Raw genomic sequence first — 25,365 nt, forward strand, 5'->3', positions numbered from 1 at the left:
AGTAAACATTTATTAAACTCTCTTTGCCTTTTTCTCAATAGATAAAATAAATAATTGAAAAAAATGTTATATTAATATCAATAGTTATATATATATCTACAATGCATCGCTCACATACACACACTTCAATCAAATATAGTGTTAGCACAAATAATTGGTCAAAAGTATCTATCAATGTTATTTTAACTCTTTTATTTTCTATCAGACTTAAATACAGTTAAACATCACTCATCAAAGTTAAGTTTGTTGTCCTATTTAACATATGGTAAGCTTGTATTTCCCACGCACCCACAGGAACTTGGTTCTATATAACAGCGTTACCTGATACGCCCAGAACACTTAGTCAGTACACGGAAACTGCTAATGTATTGTTCAAGGCCCTTTCTCCCACTTTCTCCATTACCATTACTCCATCTCTGTTAACTGAGATATCCTTTTTCCCTAAATCTGCGTCCATCCATCTTCATGTCCTTCTCACTGTCAGCTGAGCTCTATAATAACTCTGGGTTTGAAACGCTGCCTATCTTCCTGAAGGACACTCCACCCCACACACCCATTATTTATCTGATCAACAGGCAGCTCGCGCCCCCTTTACACCTATTAAATACATAGTGTACAAAACTCACGCCTCAAGCAGTCGTGCTAACATAACGTTTCAAAACAAACAGTTTGGACTCAAGTGAAAACGCTGTTCATCGACATCTACATGTGTGTATTTCAAGGGTGTGCGCCGGCACTTGTGAAGCATTAGGCAGGTATCAGGTTGTTTCCATCTGCTCCGGAGAGAACACTGATAGTCCTATTATTTAATCTGCTGGTCATTCTAGACGCCAGGCATGAGCTGTTTCACCAGATATAATTGAATGCTTCGGTGCGGGAGATCACCTTGGCCGCCAGTTTGGAGTATTGAGCCAAGACTTGCTCATCGGAAAAAAAGAAACAGCTGAATGTTGTGGAAGTATTCTTTTCTGACTCCAAGAGGCACAAGACACCTTCATTTCCTTAATGTATTTTAATATACCCTTCTCTGACTTGACATATTTGACTGACCATCAGGTGTAAGTGATGAATCATTTGGGTTCAAGTATCATCTGGTGACAGAGAAGGCCACTATTCACACTGAACGTATACAATTTTACATCAACTGTGTTACACCTCTTCATACTTTCATTAAGTTTTCAAACAACCCAAGTATAACAACACAACCAATTAATAAAAGTCAAGGTATGTCTGGAGTGTAGATTCACCAGATGGTGAAACCCCAGATTCAGGAGGAGCCGTTTGGCTTTCGCCCAGGTTGTGGAGCAACAGTACCCACCAGGTGTGTTGAATCCAATGACACCAGGGGCCATAATCTTTTAGCAGTCTCAAAGTATGTTTACTCAGGAGTCTGATTTTAATCTTGCCTTTTCACTTTTATGCAAATATTTTTTTAGGCACACTAAGGTTGTGATTGGGTCAACACATTTTACAGGTGTTCCTGTTGGCCTTATCAGGCTTTGACCTTCAGTTCTCCCTGTATTGGTTCACAAACGAGTTTGAAACGTCTATAATGAGAATCAGCGCCTATGAATCTGAGGACATGAATCTCGGCCTTAACAGAGTTCAGCTATATGAGAGAGAGTTCAGCTATAATAATAATAATAATCTCTATTTATATAGCGCCTTTCTAGACCAGGGTCACAAAGCGCTTTGACAGCCATTCACACATACTGATGGGAGTAGGCTGCACCACATGGCGACGAATCTGCCATCAGGAGCAATCAGGGTAAAGTGTCTTGCTCAGGGACACAACGACACGAGCTTGTCTGGAGCTGGGATTGAACCTGCAACCTTTTGGACTGCAGGCAACCACTCTACCATCTGAGCTATGAATCTATATCTTTAAATTAAGTCCAACGATCATACTTATTAATCCTCCTGACCAGAGCTGAAAGATTAGATGCATGCACAATTTAATCGTAATTAAAAGAAAACTATGCACATAGGTTGCGTTTTCAAACCACAAATATGATGATGGCAGCAGGATTAAAGGACAAGGCTTCAGTGTATTGGGCAGCGGTTACATCCTGACATTGGTACGTACATTAGTATTGTGACGTGTGTGGCTGGCATGTGTGTGAGTGTTCTCTAAAGTTCACTAACTTGTTCAATCACACAAGTCCATTGAACACTTCTTATGGGGGCATTTGCATAACATGCATAATAGTAAAGAGCAAAATAATACTTACTGTATGGAACACACTCGTATTGCACCTCCAGGTATTTGTAAGTGCCAGGGCAAGGATCCGGAAAAACATCTGGACCTGCAACTACTGCACACTGGGTACGATTGTTGCATCTGCAGGTGGAATAAAATAGTAAAAAGAATAGCGTTAACATAGATCATTCATTAAAGTTCATATTGTTTTCCTTTTTCACATTTGTATGCCATCTTTAAAGAGCAACTAATATTTTGTTTCAAGTGTCTCTTAGGTGTACTCATCAGTATGTGTCTGTTTGTACAAAAACTCTCTTTTAATCAAATTATTTACGTTAGAAAATTTGATTAAGCCCCGCCCACTGAAAACCGTGTTTGGAGATGATTTCATGTTGTTAACCACACCCACTCTGCTGGGATCGGTCAAGCATTGAGGTTGAGTCTTCACCTCTAAAGGACTTGTTGTATCAACAAAGGAGATGTGAAGCCATTATTACATCATGATGGGCTTTGCTTTCATAACATCTCGTTCGCCGAGATTTCAGAGGGGGGAGAACTTGACCAAGGTTGGGAAATCACCTGACAAACAGGAGTATTTTTCTTTTTTCTTTTCTTTCAGGGGTTATGAAAGATGCTGTAGGATAATCACTTGAGTGTCAGCTGCAATTAGAACAATGACCCATTACCTGAGGAGGGTTTTCCAAGGAACGGCAAGTAATTAATTCAATATTGGAAAGGCTCTCTTCTCTGACACACAAAATGTAAGTATACCTTACTCTTATTAAGACAGGTGAGAATATGTGGCACAGGATCTGTATTTACCGCCTACAGTGACTTTTTCATCTGAAGTTTTTACTGCTGAGTGAAAGTTGCTGTCTTGCAACCAAGGCCTCTGATTAGTCATTAGGTATCATCCTCAGAGTTCTCACGAAGAAAACGGATGATTGAAAATGTTAGAAACAGTTATGAGGTTGTATGTTTCCAAAAAAAAAATCCCCTCCATGACATTAATTTGTTAGAGTTTAACATGCCATGGATGCGTTTATAGTACAATGTGGCTCAGCTCGGTCAGACATCGGTAGTTGTGTGGACCCACAAGATCTTGCGAATTCACACACTATCGCTGCAAGATGCAGTTTCAACACCAAAACTAAGAACATTTTGTAACGCCACCTTTCTTTAAGAGAATTAAAATAAATTGCAATGTAGGCGTAACACATATCGCCACTCTTTTCTCCATCTATCTGTCTAACACCCATCCACCCTCCCAGCCAGTCACAGCAGGAGGCCGTCAACACTAAGTCTGGTTCTGCTCAATATTTCTTCCTTCTAAAAGGATGTTTTTCCTCGCCACAGTCACGCGTATTGTTCAATCGCTGGGACCTGTTTTCCTTTTCTCCAATAATAAACTGTATTGTGTCTTGAGATAACTTTGTTACGAATTGACGCTTTAAATACAATAAAATTGAATTAACAAGTAAAGAAGTGGAATTATTTTAGATATCTTAATAAATTAGGACTACTGTTTAATCTCTGAATTGCTGAACAATAACATACAGAACTCTTTGAGAATATTTTATTTGGATGCCAATTGCAATATTCATTCAGTCAAATTAATAGCCCCAATTTTTGTACATGAATCTTGACTGTCTTTTATCTCCTTTAAATCGGAATCCTTTTCTAAAGAGTAAGCAGAAACTTCAGCTAAGTTGATGTTGTCAATAAAACATGAAGAAGCTACAGATTTCATCTCTGCCTTTTTGCTGCTAATGTCATTCCCATCGACTCCATGGCCTGGAACCTTCATCTCCTATCAGACTGGCTTAGCTGTGAAAAGAATGTTCATAACTGAAGGGACTAAAATAATTTAAAAACAGGAGTCGGGACAAAGAATTGACATAACCGCGCTTGTGCTCTAGATCTCGATTCCGTCATGCCGTCTTCTCTCCTCCTTTTTTTTTCATTCCAGCTGCCATTGCTTCTCTTTGGTCTTCCATTTAGTCTGTTCATCTAAGCCCACTAAACTGGAGTTTCTCGAGTTGCACCGTAATATTTGTACGGATACAATATGTGGTGGGCCTGCCTTCTCTCCTTGTATGCATCCTGGTTCTCTGATATGCGCCCCGCCCATCCTCCCCAGGGCTCCGTGCACAGCCTCGCTCTTTATATTTCTCTACTCGTCCATCCTTGGTAAAGCCAGCCCTGACGTCAGAAATCTGTCTGAGCCAGTTGTCTGACTCACATCAAAAAATCCTACCGCTACCCACTTCGACTTTCCTACCGATTTTAAAAGCCACACACAGAAAACAATCAAATGCAGTGCATAGACTATCAAGGATATAATGTTGGATACTAAATAAAGCAGCATATATAAACCAATCAATGCGACATATAGCTATATCACAAAACCATCCAAATAGCACCGTTTATAATGATGCTGGGAAAACTCGACACCTGCTGTCTGGCTCAAATGGAGAGACATTTACAGGCTTTCTTTTACATCTGTATTTCTGTGTTTGTGTGTGAGTCCCTTATGTTTTTTCCTCTTTTTAATTAGCATGACCACATCAAAACACAGCAGTGGCCTGGATAGCGCCTTGCCTGCTGGCTTGTTTCCCTGCAATTTACGCACGCCGTATTCACTAACAAAGCAGAGAGGGTGCAGACAGAGACGAGCCTCGGCGATGATGGCAATAGATGCTTACACCGTTGAATGTTTTACCTCATAAGACTGTCGCTGTTTAATCACATCATCATTATTGACCGATGATTTAATGAACCTGACAGGGTTTCATATGGTGCTTTTCATGTTTTTTCTGTCATAAGATTATAAGTGTGTATTTGTGTATATGTTTTGAAATCCAAGAAACAAACAGACTGACAAATGAACTTGCAGATTTCTTCTTTACAATTACAAACACAGTGAATGTTCAACACTTCTTTTCATTTTGCTGCACACCATTTTAAATATGAAATAAATGGTCACTCTATTATTCCTTTCAAATTCCAGTTCCAAACACTGCAACTAAACAAAGTTTTCATTAGAAGCGATAACAGAAGTGCTTTTCTATTAATAGTAAGTAAGTAAGTAAGTAAAGGTTATTTGTAAAGCGCCTTTCTAGACCAGGGTCACAAAGCGCTTAACCATTAAAAAACAATACACAGTTAAAATATATACTATAAAAGGCCAAGACACATAAGACAAACACAGGAGTCCCAGAAAATCAAGGAAAAGCCTGCACAAATAAGAATGTCTTAAGATGTTTCTTGAAGGAGTCAGTAGACTCAATCAAGCGGAAAGCGAGAGGGAGATCGTTCCAAAGCTTAGGAGCAACAGCCTGGAAGGATTTCTCTCCTTTGGTCCTGAACCGTGTGCGAGGAACCATCAGTAGATTCTGATACACAGACCTAAGAGCCCAAGCTTGGGTGTAAGGCTGGATCAGATCACTGATGTAAGGAGGAGCCTGACCATGAATAGATCTGAAAGTAAGAACCAGAATTTTAAAGTTGATCCTGAAAGAAACTGGCAGCTGGTGAAGATTTTTAAGGATAAGGAAATGTGAGTTCTTCTACTAGGGGTCAGAATTCTCTCAGAGTTTTTGTAACTGCAGGCAAGACAGCTCCTTCTTGTTTAGACACGAAAATAAGCTTTTACAATAGTCCAAACGAGAAGATACAAACGCAAGGAAATTTCCAAATTTAGAGATTGTAATCTTAATATAAGAGTTTGTTTCACATTCAAGGATGTGCGTCTGTCAAGCTATCCTGTATGCATCATGAGTCGATGTTTTAAAAAAGACTATGAAAATTCAAATATCTATTTCCATGAAGACAAAATGTCTTAGCATGTGGACTACAAAACTCTCAGTGAAGGGTTAAGTACATCCATACTTTTAGCTACTTCTGACTATTGTAATGTCCATAGTCTGCCTGAATGTATTCTCTTCTGTTTCCCCCCTCTTTTTGTTTATTTTTTGATGAGTATGTGTATGTGAACAGGAAACATTTGTATTTGATGATTGCGCAGATAGTTTGAAATCAACCAAATAAAATGGTAAAAACATTTAAGCCAACATTTTTAAAGGTGGCTCACAGAAAGTCTCTCCAACCATCTGTCAAAGTGACAGAAGGAGTTAACATGTAAACAGTAGGAGATGACAGACAATAGTTGGGTGGGTAAGAATCGAGATACAGGAAGCAATACCTTGGATTGACAGCTGTGGGAAGCCATTGTGAAAAAAACAGGTGTCTCTGATGTGTTTGTGTGAGGGTGTGTGTTGCAGTGGAGCGGACACATCCCATCTGAGCCATCACAAGTATACATATGAAGTAGTAGTAGTCTCAATGAACATACACAGGCTAAATCTAATGCATCTCTGCCAGTAATTGCAAATCCTGTCCAACAAGCCACAGGTAAAACAATACAACCTACTCTGGTGGGAATAAGCTGACATGATCATCACAGGGTTGGATTTCACTTTCATTCAGATATCTGTTGCTTTTCTCTTTAGATCTATTGAGGTCATCCAAGTTGTACATAGATAGATAGATGTAACTGTAATAATGCATTGGGATAATGTATCAGGGGAAATTAGGGGCATACTTCTTATAGATACTATGTATATGATGCTTTTGGGTCCCATTTTAGTTACTAACTGAAATTCTAGAATCACATTTGTATGACTCTATGTAGTCCTGGTAACTATTTTGTTTCGAAATAGTTATGAAACTTCTGAAGAAACAGACATTTCCACATATAATACCACATCAAATTGGTGGATGAAGGATGGATGGATCAACAAACCCATTGAAAAGTAAACTGACAGTCGTAACAGTTGCCATATTGTATCATTATGCACAATGCAAACACACTCAGACTCCACTTAACTTTTAGAGGTAACCAAGTAAACTGACAATCGAAAGCAGTTCTATATCTCTTTTATCCCTTTTCCACATCCACCTGTAACCATAGTAACCTCTGTGTTGCTTCGAGTTGCTTTCCCCTTCATTCCACCTCGAAATATTCCCTTTGCTGACATGCTGTGTTTTTCTCTGCCTCACATCTGTGTGCCAGTGTGCATTTCTGTATGCAACACTGCGGTTTAATCCACAACCACCTGCTTGTATGAACTTCAAATCCTTCTTAAAGCTAAAAAGATGAGTCGTGAGCCTGGCTGTCGAGCGTTGCACCGCCCGTTCCATTGGGATAATGGAGGCACACACCCAGTCCTATTTGGATGAAGTGACAGTGACTTCACTGATTTCAATCGCAAAACAAATGAAAGAAAAAACTGGGGAGTGTGTTGCACCATGCATTTGTAAAGACAATGTTCGAAAATGCATATTTTCTTATTATTAAATATGTTTGTTTGACACTAGCTAAGCTTGCACATTCAGTTTACAACGTAAATGAATACAAATTTTAATTGTATTTTATTTTATTTTATTTTATTTTTTTTTTATTTCTGTTTCTGTCCCTGTAACGTGTTTTCTACTGCACAATTTTATTCAAAACTAGTTTCAGTTAAGTTAAGATTTTTTAAATTTCTTTAATAGGTGATTTTGATTCAATATGTTAGGTACTGTTACTGTTCATGTTCTTGGTAAGAACAAAATCATGTTAGGATGATAATGGTAGTATTAAAGTATGTTTTTCTTTGAAAGAAATCACAGATGGGTGAAGTTGGGAGGCTTGGCACAGCTTCTTCTTTAGTAACAATCTTTTGGGAATATAATTTACAGCGTAGCCATGACATATTTTACAGTAAATGGTGAAGTAGTTGACCTGACATTTTCCTTCCAGCTTCAGTTTCTAGCATGACTTCAAAATCTGCTTCATCGACGGCTCTCAAGCTCAGTTGGACTGGCTGATAAAATCAGAGCATGTTCCGCCTGCCCACCGTACCCATCACATTTGCTCTTTCTTCCCCTCCTCACAGCTGAACAGAGCCAGGGAGCATGTTTACATGGGTGTGTGGGTTGTACACACTTTCATGTGTGTGCACAACCGTTCCCCATAATTGGTCATGGTATCAGAGACGCTTATCTCAGGAGGGTTTCACAAGGCAACCTAAGGAGATCCTGATATCGAAGCATTTCCGAGATTATCTCCCGCGTGGGACACACTTGGGCAAAGGCATGACAAAACCACAGTAACGACAGATCTGCTCAATCTGTTTCAGCCTCTGTCTTATCAGACTCCCTTTGGTTTCCACTTGAGAGTTTCGATTGGAAGAGATGTTCAGATGAGAGCTCAATTCCTGTTGAGCCTTATTTCAGACAATGTCGGATTGCTGCTGTGTGTTTGCTTTCTCCTGAACATATATATGTTTAAACCATTCAAGCTACCGTACTGAATGAAATCAGTTTAATTATGTGGAAAAGCTTGACCCGAGCATCTTGATACATAAATGCATTCTGCACATGCATGTATTGAGCCACCACTGCATGAACTTCAAGAACTACTATGATAAACGACTAAACAACTAAGACCAAGAGAATTTAAAGCATGAGTGGTTTCCTCCGATGGCTGGTTATCCATTTGCTGTTTAGTTGTTATATTGTCCCTGAACACAACTTAGATGAGAAATACAATAATGGACACTCGCCGTCCTTTCTGTCCTCCTGCGATCGCCAGAAAGGCAGATCCACATTTCCAGAATTAGTTTTCAAGATCACAGGCACTTTCCTTTTCTTCCTCACCATCTGTTTTAGTTTTCATCGCCCCTTTCCTGTTTTTCCCTCTCTTTCTTGCGAGGGGGAGGTGAGAGGGAGAGAGTGCGGGGCAGCGCTTTGTGTAACTTGACTTGAAAGTTGCTCTTTGAATGAGCAGCATTAACAAAGACTTGTGTCACATCCACTCCTCTGTCAAAGACATCTTTCTAGTGGGTGATAGTGTTTGTGTGTAAACTGTCAACCAACCTGTTTTTGACCTCTTCATTTTGTAACAACACACCATGAGGTTCTGTTTACTTGTGTAGTTAGTCATCATTTGTGTTTCAAATTCAAACTTTTTTTTTTAAGAAACTGGAAACGGTTTTAAAATGTCCATTTTCCTCTCTCATGTGTCGATAATACACTTTCAAAAGAATTAATGAAAACTGAGGGAAAATATTCCCACCTTCGGGTTTTCTAACTAAACATTTTCTTAATGCATTGATCTAAGCCTCTAACAATCCAAGCACTTATTCTCACAGAGTCCTTATAGAATACACAGACAAACAGAAAGTAACAGTGATAAACACTTGTTCCGGTCTGAGTCACCACTGTAGAGGATCCCTGAAGATTAGGTTTGGCCTCTGGCTCTGCTAATTGGAGCTTAAAGTCTGGTGTAGCCCCAGGGCAGTGAGCGCTCCCATGCTGTGTGTGTCTTTGTATGTGTGAGGTTTTGTGTATGCTCATCAATTATGGGGGCAAGGAGCTGCAGCAGCCTGAGTGAGCCGAGCCACTGCTAGGCCAAAGTAATCACTATCAGAGCAGTGCCACATGACACACACAGGTACTTTGTTAGCAATACAGATGAAGCATCACCAGCAAGTGAGTGAGAACATGTTAGGCACAAACTTTATAGAAATGGAAGATCCTAATCCTAACCCGGGAATTTTTTTCTTTACATTTTGTTTATCAATAAGCATTTACCACCACAGATTCATAATGAAAACACCTAAAAAAAAAAGGGAAACATAATAATAAATTGAACTACATCTTCTCGGCTTGAATTAAATGCGCTGGCTGATACACCCACCACTAACCTTAGACTATATGAATGGACGAGTGGAACTTAAGAACAAAATCCATTTGTTGGTGAGGTTATTGGATCAGCATCTCTAATGTATTAAATATTCAGGATTGATTTAACTCTTCAGATTCTGATTCGGTATCATTAGAATGGTTTTGAGGGTTTTATCTATCACTTCTTGTTGCTGCTATAGGAAGAGTATTTAGACACAAAGCTCTCTTTCGCTCGCTCTGTATCCTTCCGACTGGTTCTGCTCAAGGCTTCTGCGTTCTATAAATAGGAAGGAAGTTTCCCTTGCCACTGTCACGCAGTGATTCATTCATTGTTGATGCACATATTGTCTTACTTAAACTCATTTTTTACTTTGAATACAAATGAAATTGAATATAATTAAATTGATTACGACTTTTCATATTTACATCATCAATATATCAGTGTAAAAAGGTTTTAAAGGTAGACATATCTTATTTTTGTTGATTTGAAAACTATTAAGGTATATTGCAAATATTATATCTAGTTCAGAACACTTACCTCAGTGACATGATCTTATATGCGTCGGGCAGGTAACATCTGGTGTTCTCCATCTGGGCTGGATCCGAATCACAAATCTTGTCGTCGGTGCGACCATAGTTGGCGCTTTCAATCATGATGACGTCCGTGCCGGGGCAGCGAAGTTCTATTGGGTATGACTCACAAGACAGCTCCCTTCGTACCACGGCCATGGGGATGGGGGCACTTCTGGAGGCTGAACACAAACATATGTAGATTAGTGAAAATCCCTTTAACATTAAGCAGTATTTGCAGTATTTTCTATTGCACATATTTGATGACATACTGAAGTCTTCATCTTTCCCTAATAAATATCTGATGTTTCTCCACACCTGTTACCAAATTGTATAATTGCCCAGGATTTCAACAAAGATATATGCTTCTGTCAAGATGATCTGCCTCATTATTCTCAGAATATAGAAAGCCATTCTCTCCCTGATGACATAGAAAATGTGTCAGCTATTCCTCGGAGACTGAAGACTGAGATTTGCCCCAGATGTTTAATTCGGATTTTTCTCCTCACTTATTAATAAGAATAATAGAAGAACTCCAGAAAGACAGTGGTTAGTAGGACTAAAATATATGATATGAGAGGACATACATTTGACCACGTTTTATTTTGGTCTTATAAAAATAAGTTCTGCAATTCCTTATTGTCTGTTTTCACCAGAAAAGAAGGCAATGACTTTAGCTTTAGACATTACATGACTCTACAAGACCTTTCTATTGTGTGTCAATCTACCGCCCGCCTGGTCCTGCGGCGATGTTCTTGAAAGACTTTAGTGACTTCTTATCTTCCATTATTCAAATGGAATCTGTTCTTATTCTTGGAGACTTTAATCTTCATGTTGATGACGTCACATCTTGTTCTGCTAAAGAACTTTTAACTAACTGAAGCCTTTAATTTTGAGCAACATGTTTCTGAACCCACTCATCAAAAAGGCCACATTTTAGACTTAGTTTTTACTCTTGGCCTGGACATTTCTAATGTATCTGTACATGATGTCCATCTGAGTGATCATTCTCTTGTCTTGTTTAACCTGGACTTCATCCCTGAACCTAAGCCTTTGAAAGTTAGGTCTCAGAGGCGTGTCATCTCAGCCGATACTGCAGACAGTTTTTCTGCTATGTTTGACGCTCTTTCCTTTGATGACTGCACAGACGTGGACAGTTTGATTCACTGTTTCACTGGTCATTGTGTTGAAATACTGGATCAAGTGGCACCTGTTAAATCGAACTTGAAAATTCAGAAAAAACGGTGCCCTTGGACAAATGAAGATCTCCTGAGTCTGAAGAGACTTTGTCGAAAGACTGAGCGTCTTTGGAAGTCTACTAAACTTGAGGTGCACAGACTTCACCTCAGGGATCTGTTGACTTCTTACAATGAGATGGTAGAAACTGCTAGATCTGATTACATCAGAAAACTGGTAGCAGCAAATAGGAAAAACCCCAAAGTTTTGTTTGACACGATTAATTCTCTTGTGTCTCCTGCTCCTCAAATCACGCCTGTCTTCTGTGAAGCTGACAGCAATGCATTGTTGAGATTTTTCATTGACAAAATTAAATTGATCAAAGAGAAAATCTCTCCCCCTTTGTTTGGAACCCCTACTGTCTCTGAGCCCATCTCCTCCTCTTGGTCCTCCTTCACTGCTGTATCTTTGGGTGATATTTCAGCACTAGTGAACAAGATGAAAACATCCTCTTGCTCAGATGACGTCCTTCCTTGTAGGCTTTTTATCAAAGTATTTGATGTAATTGGCCCCTGGGTTACCAATATGGTGAACCTCTCCCTTTCCACAGGGGTTTTTCCCAATGCATTTCAACATGCCATTGTGGAGCCTCTGCTCAAAAAACCAGGCTTAGACCCAACTGACCTCAGTAATTTCAGGCCTATTTCTAAGCTCCCTTTCTTGTCCAAGATCTTGGAGAAGGTGGTGTCTGAGCAGCAGTCTTTGTTCCTGGGTCAGAGCGACATCCATGAGAAGTTTCAGTCTGGCTTCTGTAAACATCACTCTACGGAGACAGCTTTATTGAAAGTGTCCAGTGACATCATGATGTCGGCTGACTCGGGTAAATTCACTGTTCTGGTGCTCTTGGATCTGTCCTCAGCCTTTGACACAGTTGATCACCAGATCCTGCTGAGAAGACTAAGGGATGAAGTGGGACTGTCTGGGTCTGTGTTAGAATGGTTCTCATCTTACCTTTCTGGGCGCAGTTTTAGTGTATCTGCCAATCAAATGAGGTCTGAATCGGCAGATCTGTTGTGTGGAGTCCCTCAAGGTTCTGTTCTGGGTCCTTTATTGTTTTTGCTGTACTTGATTCCCCTCGGTAAAATCATTCAGAGATTTCCAGATGTTTCTTATCACATTTTTGCTGATGACATCCAGCTCTACTGCTCTTTTGACCCAACTGAGCCCCAAAGGCTGAACAGCTTAGTCAATTGTTTGCTAGAAATCAAACAATGGCTGAGTGAAAACACTTTACAGCTAAATGTGGACAAAACTGAAACTCTGGTGATTGCTCCTGATGATAAGATTCCAGGGTTGAGTCAGTACTTGGGTGACTTAGGTCAGTCTGTCAAACTGAGCCTGAGAAACCTGGGTGTTGTATTTGATAAAGACATGTCTCTTGTTCGACACTGCAGAAAACTGACCAGAAACTGTTTCCTTCAACTGAGAAAAATCTCTAAACTTAGGAAAATGTTGTCAGAACATGATCTGGAGCTTGTAATCCATGCGTTTGTTTCTTCTCGTCTGGACTATTGTAACAGTTTGTTTTCATGTCTAAACAAGAAGGATCTGTCTCGTCTGCAGTTGATTCAGAACTCTGCAGCGAGAATTATGACCCGCTCAAGTAGGAGAACTCACATTTCTCCGATCCTTAAAACTCTTCACTGGCTTCCAGTTTCTTTCAGGATCAACTTTAAAATTCTGGTTCTTACTTTCAGAGCTATTCATGGTCAGGCTCCTCCTTACATCAGTGATCTGATCCAGCCTTACACCCCAGCTCGGGCTCTGAGGTCTGTGGATCAGAATCTACTTATGGTTCCACGCACACGGCTCAGGACCAGAGGAGAGAAATCTTTTCAGGCTGTTGCTCCTAAGCTTTGGAACGATCTTCCTCTCTCTTTGCGCTTGATGGAGTCTACTGACTCCTTTAAGAAACACCTTAAGACGTTTCTATTTGTTCAGACTTTTCCTTGAATTTCTCGAACTCCTGTGTTGTTCTCAGTATTATCTTGATCTTTAAAGTATGTACTTTTTTGAGTATTGTTTTGATTGTCTAAGCGCTTTGTGACCCTGGTCTCGAAAAGCGCTATATAAATAAATATTACTTACTTACTTACTTACTTACTTACTCTAGTTCTGATTCACTACATTAGCTATGAACCAATTCATTATAGATCCAATGTTTAAATTCTACTCATTATTTGCCCCATGCTAATGTTTTACTAATAAATGGTCAATGGAGAATTTTCCATTTTTTTTAAATAATGTCATCTCCATCATTTAGGCTTTCGATCATTAAAACTAGTTTCAAGAAATGGATCCTACCACATGCTAGCTTCTTTTTTCAGCATTTGCTTATAAAAAAATTCAAAAGCATGCTAGTGAGGAATATGTGAAGATGCACGAAGAATAGCAAAACATAAAAGAGAAAACGTAGGAAGTTTAGCTCAAATATATTTAGAATACTACCCTATTAGCTGTCGTTGAAAGGAAGGCCATAATTAACCTTGAAAATAACCTGAATATGTGTTTGATTAGATTAGATTAGATTGAATTTTATTGATCCCACAGCGGGGAAATTCACTTGTGCACCAGAAAACATGTAACAGGGACAGAAACAGAACACTTAAAGAAATAAACAAGCAAACAGAACGAAAATAAAATACAATCTACTATGTACATCAATGAACGGTGCCTTCTGATGTGTAGTATGTGAGATGTGAGTACCAACAATAGAATAAATAAAATGATATGAAGCTTACATTAACAAAAGTGCCTTAAGCGACTGATTAATGCACAGAAATTGATTATTGTACGGGAATAACTTGCTCTGAAAGAGGAGGAAGTTAAGCTTGTCTTTTCCTTTAAGCAGCTGACCTTGGTTTAGTATAGCGAGCAATATTCATAATCTTAAAACTGTCCTTGTGTGCTCTTCATACTATATTTTATTTTGCAATACATTATAGCTTATTGGAAAATTATAATAATTCTTTCATTTCCTGAACTGTAACCATTGTTTAAGAAAATACATTGTGAGCTAATGTACCCAAGTAATAGTATGGTCTGCATAAGGTATGTAAAATCCAGCTTCCAAAAAAGTTTATAAAGATTCTTGTAATTAAAGAAGGGTCAAGGTGCCACATCCAAAACATCTTGTGCAGGCTTTTCCCTTATTTTCTGGGACCCCTGTGTTTTTCTCGTGTTGTCTTGATCTTTTTAGTAAATATTTATAGTATTTTTTTATTTTTTTTATTGTTTAAGCGCTTTGTGACCCTGGTCTAGAAAGGCGCTCTATAAGTATAAATGACTTACTTACTTACTCTTGACGATAAACTTGAGTTAGCATTGATCTGATTTAAGACTGAATAGATCCTCTATTAAAGTAGTCTTCACTTTTCCTTCCTCACTACAACATTTGAATACATTTTCACTCATCATTTATTGTAACAACACAATCACAGTAGTTCTTGTCTTAAACATGTTTTGATCATTCATCTGTCTGCGTTCCTCAACAGGTGAGACAGTCATATTGTGTCACCTCACCTTATCATCAAAATGACCACTGATGTTAGGTAAGAGCCTGGATGTCATTCTAGCTAGGAAAGGGCGAAGTCATTTCAAAATGATACTGCAGGCCAGTGTTGGCATCCATGATCTATTGCAGTGGTATTACCGTTTTAAAGGAGCTTCTTTTTTTAATTAGCCGGTTCCTCTTGACACGTCAAGACGCTCATTTCAGACTCAAAAACTCGTGGTAAAATGTTTTTATATAAAGGTCCGTCCATGACTATGATGCCCAGATTAAACCGGTGCACAAAATGTTGGGGACCCCTGCTCTATTGGTGAAAATAGTTGTGAATAATTTTTTTGTTTGTGTTCATTTATCTGGTCATTTTACAAATTATGCAAAACAAATTGTTTACATTTTTAGAGCCAATTAATGAGGCAAATTCTCTCAATAACGTTATTGATCTGATTTTATTCACTGAATAATGTGGTCGCAGCTGGAGATATCTTAAGGGACCTGGAGTTGTTTGTATGGGACATGTTTTTCTACTGTTGGAGTTGAGCGAGCACCTTGGGAGCGATGGTGACCTTCCCCTGACAGGCAGGTTGTGTTGCTGTTATTCACATATACACTGCGCTAGAATACCTACATTCTCCATGCTGATACGCTTTTCAATCCCGTCATTAGGCAGCAAACTAACTAATGCATCTTTCTCCGGAAAATCCTTATAAAGCACCACCTTTCTTTCTCGCCGTATCTGTAACCATAGCAACCGTGTCGGCCCGCTCCAGACTCTCTAGTTGGCTGCAAGAGCCCGTCACTTACACGAATGCGGCAGAGAATTCGAATGAGCTCGATGACAGTTTGCCTAAGCGGTACTTAATATTGCCCTTCACATCACAGAAGAAACACAGAGACACGCATGACAGGAATACAAATGTTTTAGGAATGTCATCTTGGACAGACAATTTGAGGGGACTACATTGAAAATGGCAGGCGGAAGCTAACAGATAATACCGATCTATACATGGCTCATATCGGCACACGCTACCGTCTAACACACACAGACAGGAATAATTTATGCTGCTGTCGGCGCCAAAGTCTTAGAAAGGCTGTGAGGGATTATTACCGTGACGATCGGTGACCTCATCTGCTCTGGCATGGATGTATATTTTACATCAGGGTTAATGAGGGTGGATGTGATCAATTCTTATGACTGTGACTCAGCCATCGAGACACACAGTGGATCAGGTGTCTGGCATACTGTAAGCACCACATACAGTCAGGGTTGTAGTACTAACAGGATGAGACAGCTTGTGTTGTTGTGCGATCTATGCTTTCAAAACAAAAGCTATTCATCCCTGAGTTGTAGTTGCCCTGGATATCATAGGTTTAACACTAGACGACAGATTATCAAGATTTCTCTAATATTAGCTCAGTCACGTCTTAGGTAGTTTTGAAATATTTATACCATAATTGTTACTATTGCATCTTTAGTTCTCACTATTTCATTTGTCACATTCGCAGCATTCTGTTACATACCTTCGTAACCAATGATCTTAACCGTAATAATTTGAGCTTCCTGCCACCACACAGTGATATATAGTTGTAATGACACCTAAGATCGGTTTTAAACTAAACGTGTCTTCTAATCATCCTGGAAAATGAAGTGAACATGAAGCTTTATTAGCCCATTATATTTATTAAGCAACAGTTAATTCATTAGCCGCGGGTAAACAATTAATCCCAAAATACTTCATTAAATTCCAAGCAATATGTAGAAAGAAATTAAACCATTGACGATAATAAAGGAAAAATGTATTTACAACGATTATTCTGATTATGTGCAACTTGCACCTCTTGCATGTGAATGTGTCAGTCACTAGTTGTGTTCTTGATGACAGAAGGTTGGCAGCCAACAACTAGAGAATCTTATTCAAACACTCTGGTTGCCTCAAGGGGCTGAAACAAAAGGATATTGATTTTTACAGATGGGCCAAGAACAAGAGAGTGGCGAGGAGGTTGATAGATGGAACTGAAAAGGCAAGAGTCAGAACCAAGGAGAGTTTTCAAATGTGATCTCTCACTTAAATTGCCAAACACCTCAGCAAGAGTCTGACCTAGCAAGCTCTTTTCTGGGTTCAAAGAGGCCGGTGTTTTTCAGGAACGAAAAGAAATGTCGGAAAAATCACTAAGATTGTTCAATGTTTTGGATGCTATTCATGCCATTCAAAAGAGGCTTTCTGGCTCAGAAGGAAAAAGCCGATACAAAAGATAAACCGGGGCCCCTCACTATTGAAAAAGTAAAAACCAAAGTCAATCACAATGATCACATTTACAGTTTGTAACAAAAAGTTAATAGGTTGGGGGAATATATATATTATGTGTTCACAACGTGATGATTTCATATCGAAAAGTAGTAGTTTAATGTGTTTCTAAAGCCTATAAGTGGGATTTGGCTCCACTCTCTGGATAATTCAGTGTAAACATGCTGGTTTGTACCTTGTGCCTAGTGTGCTTGTGTAACTTACCAATGACAATGGGAGCGAACAAGATGGAGACGAAAAGAAGGCATCTGGTCCACATGACGTCAACGATAAACCTGGAAGTAGGTGAGGGTACTTCCTCTTGCTCCTCAGGAATGCTCTGGTTGGCTGCTGGTCGAGCTAATCAAATGGAACAGCATACAGACCTGTCGAATAAATCAAGAAAAAAACGATTCGATGTTTTGGTTAGAAAGAACTCATTGCAAAAAAAATGCTAAAAATATATAAAATAAATCAAAATAATCATAGAAATAAAGGTTGATATCAGTTTGAAATATGACACAGCTCAATTCACTGACAAATGAAGCTACATCCGCCTCCTGATCGCAGTCGAATTACTGAATCTTCTTCCTCTTCCCTCAGTCTTAACAAAGGTGTAATGTGGATTTTCCACGCAGACCCTTTGGACGGAGAATATAGAAAATGAAAAAAAGTGTGCATCCGTCAGCGACAGATGGACAAGCAGGAGAGTCATGGGAGATATATATCATGTGCAAGAGAGGCTATTGATCAGTTGTACACTTCTGGCTCAGACTATATCCAAAGCTGCTTCCTCAACACCATGCTGTGATGATGGCACACTGCAATGTCGCTGTCTGCCTGGGATCTACTCTTTTCATCATCATTAAATACATTGAAAAAAACATTGCAGTCCTTAAAGGACTTTGTTCTCACAGAATGAATTCACGCATTTTCCTCAATTAAGAACTAGATATTATGTTTGAGTTGAGTAAATATAAGAAGTAAAATTAATAAAATGAAGAAATTAAACAAGAAAAAGCCCTTAGAAGGAGGACAGGCTTCTTTTGTATGTTTTTATTTTGTTCAATGTCTTTCTCTGCCCTGACTGTGTTGATTTTAGATTTCATATTTGGCATTATAGAGCAACTAAACTTTAATTGTACAGCACTGTTCCAACAAAGTTGCAATTTGACAATAAATAATTCTGATTCTAATAAATTAGCTTTCTGATTCCAGTCCGCTATGTCAGATTGTCTTTACTTCTGTCACACTACACTTGATTGCTACTCAATCGCAGCAGCATTCCTGGATTATCTTTCAAAACAGTTAGATATGTCAGAGTATGTGATCAATCAACATTTATATTGGAAATGATTTAGTTAAATGCTATTCATCAAAAATTTGAATCTTTAAATTAACTATTTATTTTTTCTATATATTGTTTTGTTGACATTCATGGCCATTATTATTAAGATATAAACACACACAAATCTTCCAACAATAAATGTGGATCAACAGGCTCTAACCAGGTATATAATTTATTGTATAATCTAACTCTATATTTGGAAATAAACAAACACTTGCTTTAAAGGGGAACTTATGTTAGTAAGTAATGTGTTTCGGTAATCTTGTTACCCTAATAACACCCACTCTGCTGTGGTTGGTCAAGCATCGAGGTTTGTCACTGCACGTCATCAATCCCAGAAGTCTCCACCTCCAAGGAACTTGTTGTATTAACAACGCAGGGCATAATTAAAGCCAGCTGGAGTGAAGCCATTATTCAGACTGGGAATAAGTTTCTAAAGTAATAACTAATATAATAAACATCGTCATGATGAGGGGACTCACTACATCTTGAAAAGGTTGACTTTGAATTAGTGTGGAGTCAAGAAAGTTGGGTTTTCACATTAACTACCGTTTAATGAATAGATTGTTTTTCAGCTCTGGTTCACCCTTGTCACTATGACGACGTCTGGCTTAAATAAGAAAAGACGCCTTGTTAATCATCATTCATTGTCAGACTTTATAATACATGAAAATCTTTGTAACAAATGGTTCATATCCAAAGAAAGAAAACCTTTTTTTCTGTCTTGAAACACCACATACAACTGTCTTAAACTTGACCTTTGATCTCAGCTCAAAAATTGAGAGTGAGTGGACCTGCTTTAAAGATGGAACAAATGGCTTTAATCACCTACATATTCATCTTATATCTTCTTCAAGATCATCTCTAAGGCTCCACTTTCAACATCATCAACCAACCTAAGACTCGGGCAGGAGTAGAATCCATGTGAGAAATAGATCCTGACAAATGTCCAAAAGTGCCAAAAACCATGAACCTCGACAATAAGACACGGAGGCTTTCTTCATGTCTAGCTTAACTCCACAAAGCTATTTTGATTGATTGAGCTCTAAGTCGGTCGAACATGAGCATTACGACCAGCTGTCCTCATGAAGACACAAAGTGACATATGGCCAGACGCCACCAGCCACAGCATTCCACTCCTCCATTATTCAAAAGCAATTCTATCACCCCGTATGCTCTGCCACCAATTCTCCTCTCAGTTGACTAACCCTTTCATTTCTGCCACACTCGTTGCAAGTCTGTAGACAATAGTTCTGTGGCGACCACCAGCCGACCAGAAACTGAAGTTGCTTTCATAATTCCTCTTACTGCATAGTCCCATATGTTCTACTGATGCTGCTCATCTACTCTGTCCACACTGCCCAAGGCATGTTCCTGAATCTTTTATTGTTTCCTTTTCCTTTTTATTACCTAATGTGTTACAACCTATTAATTATAAACTAAAAGACAAAATGATAACGGCAGCAGGTGTGTTTAAGTATTAAGTAATATGTTACCTACAGTTTCAATATCATTTCACTCCAAAATATTTCATCTTTAGACGTTATATCTGTCTTAAACAATGATATTGTAACAAGATGATGAAGAAATAACCTTATTAACGTATGTGAAGGGAACCTCACACGGCAGCGCTCTCGCTACAGGGTGTGACAAACACACACAAGATAAGTGGGACCAGATGGTAAAAAAGAAACAGCACCACATCATCTGTCCCTCTTCCCATTTTCAACATTTCCTAGAAATAGTTTTCTGAAGCTGCTCTTCTGTTTTGCTGACAAACATATAGACTAGATCTCCCACAATGTCTTTCAATATATGGTGAAGATTATACGAAGAAGCAGCAAAATGGTTGAATGCTACTTGTGATCACAGGGTTCCTTCAGTCAAGAACTAAACATGAGTGTGGTAAAAATAATTGAATTGAATTATAATTGAAACAATACACGCATATTTCATTCCTGTGTTGGCCGTTGATCCCCTAATTGACAGGTCATATCAGGCATCTGTCGTTACAATGAATGAACGATAAGGTTGTCATCTTCTTTCACAGTTCTATTATTTTTATTGTGACAGTGTGTCTGTGTGTGCGAACACCTGTCGTTGCCTGTCACAGCACTCCTCATCCAGAGATTCTCTCGATAATGAGGGTGGACCAAGGAGGCCTACCTTGTCAACAAATGTCACACACATGCATGAATCAATCATGGAACCTTCTCTATGTGATGAACACTTTGATAAACGTGCAGATAAGAGTGGTTAATACAAAATGTTTTGGAAAACAAATCCACCCAAATGGTATATAATGTTTAAATTCTAAAAATCTACACTTTAAATCTGTTTTTATTAATTTCAAGGTCATATCACAAGGTCATGTTTGTGGCTGCTCAAGTCTTGAATGAAGCACTATACTCAATTTAAATTCCAAATATACTTCAATTTAAAGCAACTCCGTTTTGAATTGAGCTACACCAAGTAGAGTTTACCAACCAAACATGAGACACGTTTGTTTTCTTCACTGCTAAAAAAAAATGTGATGAATAAGGTTAATTGTAGTGACATTAAGTGGCTGTCAATCAATCTAAATCCATTAACTTTATACATCATGACCCATTTACAGTGTGTCTGTTATCACAGAGACATGAAAGACACGTATAAAATCCTGAGAGCAAATGCACTTTCATCTCCTTATCACAGGGAGTAGAGCTAGTGCTCATGGGAAATTTGAGTCTTTTCTTTATTTTGAAGGAATGTCAAGCCTTCCGACAACAAAAGAAACCCACCTATGGCATGAGGCATTTGAAGAACAGCTGTCTGTACAAGTTCATAAACGAAGGAACAGATCATGAAATTAAACATATCCATTTGATAATGTTTATTTCCCTCCACACACACGGGTAACTAGGCCATGTTGTACTCTCGAGAACCTTTTGTTCTGTACTTCTCTGCACTTGGAAAATGGACATATGGATGGATTGATTCAAGTTGTTGTGTTATTGTTTTCGTGTCCCGTGGTGCATCTTAAGGGACTAACTGTGGTTTACTAACCTTTAAAATAAATATTTGATCGCCATTTTTAAACTAATTTATATCTTATGGTTATTAATGCAAAATAATAAAGCAACCTTATATGTGTATGTATGCTTTTGGTTCAACATGAATTATTATTATTTTATTATATAATTATTAGGAAAGCACCAAGTTTCCCAACAGACTTTTATCACAGAAAGAACACGTCCGAAACGGGATTTTAAACAACATATGACTGACTTGTCTGCTAACCTGCCTTACCTAGATTTATTTGGATCCTCTGCACTTCATTGTGACTCTACTTGATCTGCTTGATCTTCTCGCATTTAGACACGTTAATAAATCAACATTGTGGTGCATGAATGATATATTCAAAGATGTTGGGATTGCTACGGTGTGTTCAATGCAAAAACTTGATACCTCAACGGTATTCATTTCTATGAACAAACAGCCCGGTTACCTTTTCTACAGATCAACTGTTAAATTAACCTTTGTGTCATCTCAGGGTCAAGGTGACCCGAAGACCAGGTAACGTGTGTTTTTCTCTGGGTCAAGGTGAACAACCTCCCTGGCTTTCAAAAATACATATGAAGTGATGGAGGTTGTTCCCCTTGAACCAGAGACAACACAAGGGATACCTCAAACACATTTGTTTTCAGGCCTTTTGTTCAACTTGACCCGGAGATAGCACAAGGGTTAAATTATGTAAAAATTGATGTAAAAATTTGGATGAAAGTATCTTCCAGGAGCCGTTATAGAAGTAAAAGATATTGCTGTCTGTGATATTTGTTATTGATAACTAGGATTAAAGTTAAAGAGGTCGACAACCAATGAGGTTAATAGATGCAGGGAAGGAGGATGTGACAGTGATGATGACACAATAAACTTGTTTTAATAACTTAATCTGTTCTTCATTCAAGTGTCATCTATGCTGGGTGGAGAGTAAAGCAAATCTCTGTAGCCTAAGCAATGTGTGTCTGCAATGCTACGGTAAATTACCTCCAGGTCACCTCAACAGAAAGTTTATCAAACACAGACAGGCTTGTGTGTTTGTGCACAATGATGAAGTGTCGGTGGTGGGTGGGGGGCAGGGAAAATTCAGAGTGTTCAACACAAAAACAGAGACACGGGTAGCCGATTTCATTACGTGGAGCAGATGAAAATAGTAATCAAGAACCCCTGCGACACTGGTGGCAGCTCGACTTGTGGCATGTGCCCACACAAAGAGTCACATTCAACGCACTCACACGCCACATGAATAAGAACCCTGCCCTCATTCTTGTCCAGTCGAAGCCAGAGATTCTGATTAACAGTGAAAATCCCCTCAGTCAGACGGAGGCCCATGAGGACCAAAATCATTCACAGCATCAAGCATTCTTTAAATAAAGTCATGAACTTTATAATCAGCGTTGGTAGAATAACAACAATACACTAGACAAAAGCCTGCCCACGAGGAACACACATTTACACGCAACATAAACGGGTCAGAGATGTGGATGAGGGATTGGTCCCCTGTAGGAATGTGCACTGTTGTGATCGTGCCCTGAAGACAAGTGGTTGTGAAGGCAATTTATTTCATACAACACTGGTTGTAAATCCTTTGTGAGGTTTTGCAGCTGAGATGTGCAGAATGCTTTAGCCTTAAAGGTATAGGTCACCCCCACATCACTGTGACATGGTTCAATCAATTCAGAACCCTCAGTTGGCTGCATCCGTTTTTCAAGGCTTTGTTTCCTGTATTAGCTTTGAATACCGCGGCTTGTTCGAATTCTCGATTCGAATTAAATGAACTCACGGATCAGAATTTTTTTATTACTTTTATGGCGCAATGGTTAGGGCGATCGCCTCACAGAAAGAGAAGGAGGTTGCTGGTTTCGTTTCCAGGTTAGGTAGGCAGCCAACTTACGACCCAGTTTGTATGTTCTCCATGTGTTGCGTGGGTTCACTCCAGTTTTCACCCACAGTCCAAAAACATACAGAGATGGATTTGGAACTTGAAGAAGTAGTCCATCGGTATGAGTGTGTGTGAATGGTTGTATGTCTTTTTATGCCTTATGACGGACTGGCGTCCTGTCCAGGGTTTCCTCCAGCCCCCCTTCAACCCCTATTAGGGATAAGCAGTAAATGCCTTATATTATTTTTTCATAAGATGCTGCAATGAATTTATAACATGATAATCATCTATCTACCCGTAAAAAAAGATTTCCAGAGTAATCTAGTTCAAAGCTTCGGGGTGAGCACCACATCCTCTCCTCCCATGTTAGACATTCTCTGCCTGTCAGAAAATTGGGTCTGGGGAGACTCCATCTTTGACCAGACCGCTTCAGTTTTCGCATGACTAACCCTGGCTGCTGCTGCGAGTGCGCTCGCAGACATCTGATGCACCAAACTCGACCTAAGAATCCGCTGCTCAAAACCTTGACTGCACAGCAGCACTGTTTCGATTCCTCACAGCTACTGGTACGACGCCACACTTTCCTCTGAGCCTTTAAGAGTCTAATCAACTCTCCATGCCTCCAAGATGGAGAGTGGCAAAGATGTAAAACTCAAGATCTGTGAGGTGAATAATCTGGGGAGAGGACATAAAGCATGCCACAGCAGTTCAGCTATAGAGCAGTCACAAGTGCTGGAGAAGGTTAAACTAGAAGTGAGGCTGATTAGTTTGATGGTGGGGGGTCGACGGGGAGTAAAAAATGCTGAGGTTGGTCGAGTTAGTAACCTGACTAAAATTTGTTTTTGAATTGACTTCAGACAAGCACACGTGTGTGTATATGCATCCACTAGATGTGCATTGGTGTGTAACTAACAGCATGTCTGTGTGTGTGTGTGTATTTTTTGGCAAAACTCTGATGAAGGTCATTTTGACCCGTATTTGGAAAGTAAATAAATTGCTTTAAGGTCACAACATGCCTGTTTAAAAAATGCAAGATGAATCACTCCATTATGTTCTAAACCTCCCAGGAAGAAAATGTAAATGAGATTATGCTTTACTGCTGTATATTTTATTTCAATTTCTACATGATTATAGATGGAGTTATGACCACACATTAAAAAATATATACATGTATAATGAATATACTAAAATCCCAGTAAACTAAATATCAACAAAGGGAACACAACTAATCAATCTCTGTTAAATCACCTTATTAAGGTTGATGTGCTAGTTAAATTATTAGATAAAAAATATCAACTGACTCAGTTAAGCACTACCTTAAATATTTTACAGTTAACTTCCAAAGGTTTTGTGGATTTTAAATACACATATCTCCACCTAAAAGATTCATACCAATAGCCATCTGCGCTCACAATTGCTTGTTTCTGCCTAGGAAGTGTAGCTCACTACCCCACACACAGGAGACGGTAATGAATTACAAAACTACCTCTGCTGCTATCAATTACATTAAATAGATATGCAGTGATGTTGATTTTACTGCTTCAGCCAACATTTTTTCTTTCTTTG

At 38.9% G+C, this 25,365-nt stretch overlaps 1 protein-coding gene across 7 annotated transcripts in view; it reads right to left on the reverse strand.

Annotated features, from left to right (window-relative positions):
* Positions 1–25,365, reverse strand: part of adgrl3.1 (adhesion G protein-coupled receptor L3.1) — a 90,510-nt gene that overhangs the window by 50,773 nt on the left and 14,372 nt on the right. For all 7 annotated transcript variants that reach the window (XM_087798386.1, XM_087798392.1, XM_087798390.1 and 4 more), the window contains 3 exons: positions 17,756–17,916; positions 10,470–10,683; positions 2,232–2,341 (listed from right to left, as the gene is read on the reverse strand). In XM_087798386.1, coding sequence (XP_087654512.1) covers positions 2,232–2,341; positions 10,470–10,683; positions 17,756–17,810 — 379 coding nt within the window. In that variant the 5' untranslated portion in view covers positions 17,811–17,916. The remainder of the gene's footprint in view (positions 1–2,231; positions 2,342–10,469; positions 10,684–17,755; positions 17,917–25,365) is intronic.

The sequence above is a fragment of the Callionymus lyra genome, chromosome 1 (assembly GCF_982586985.1).
Source record: "Callionymus lyra chromosome 1, fCalLyr1.hap1.1, whole genome shotgun sequence".
Taxonomy (NCBI): Eukaryota; Metazoa; Chordata; class Actinopteri; order Syngnathiformes; family Callionymidae; genus Callionymus; species Callionymus lyra.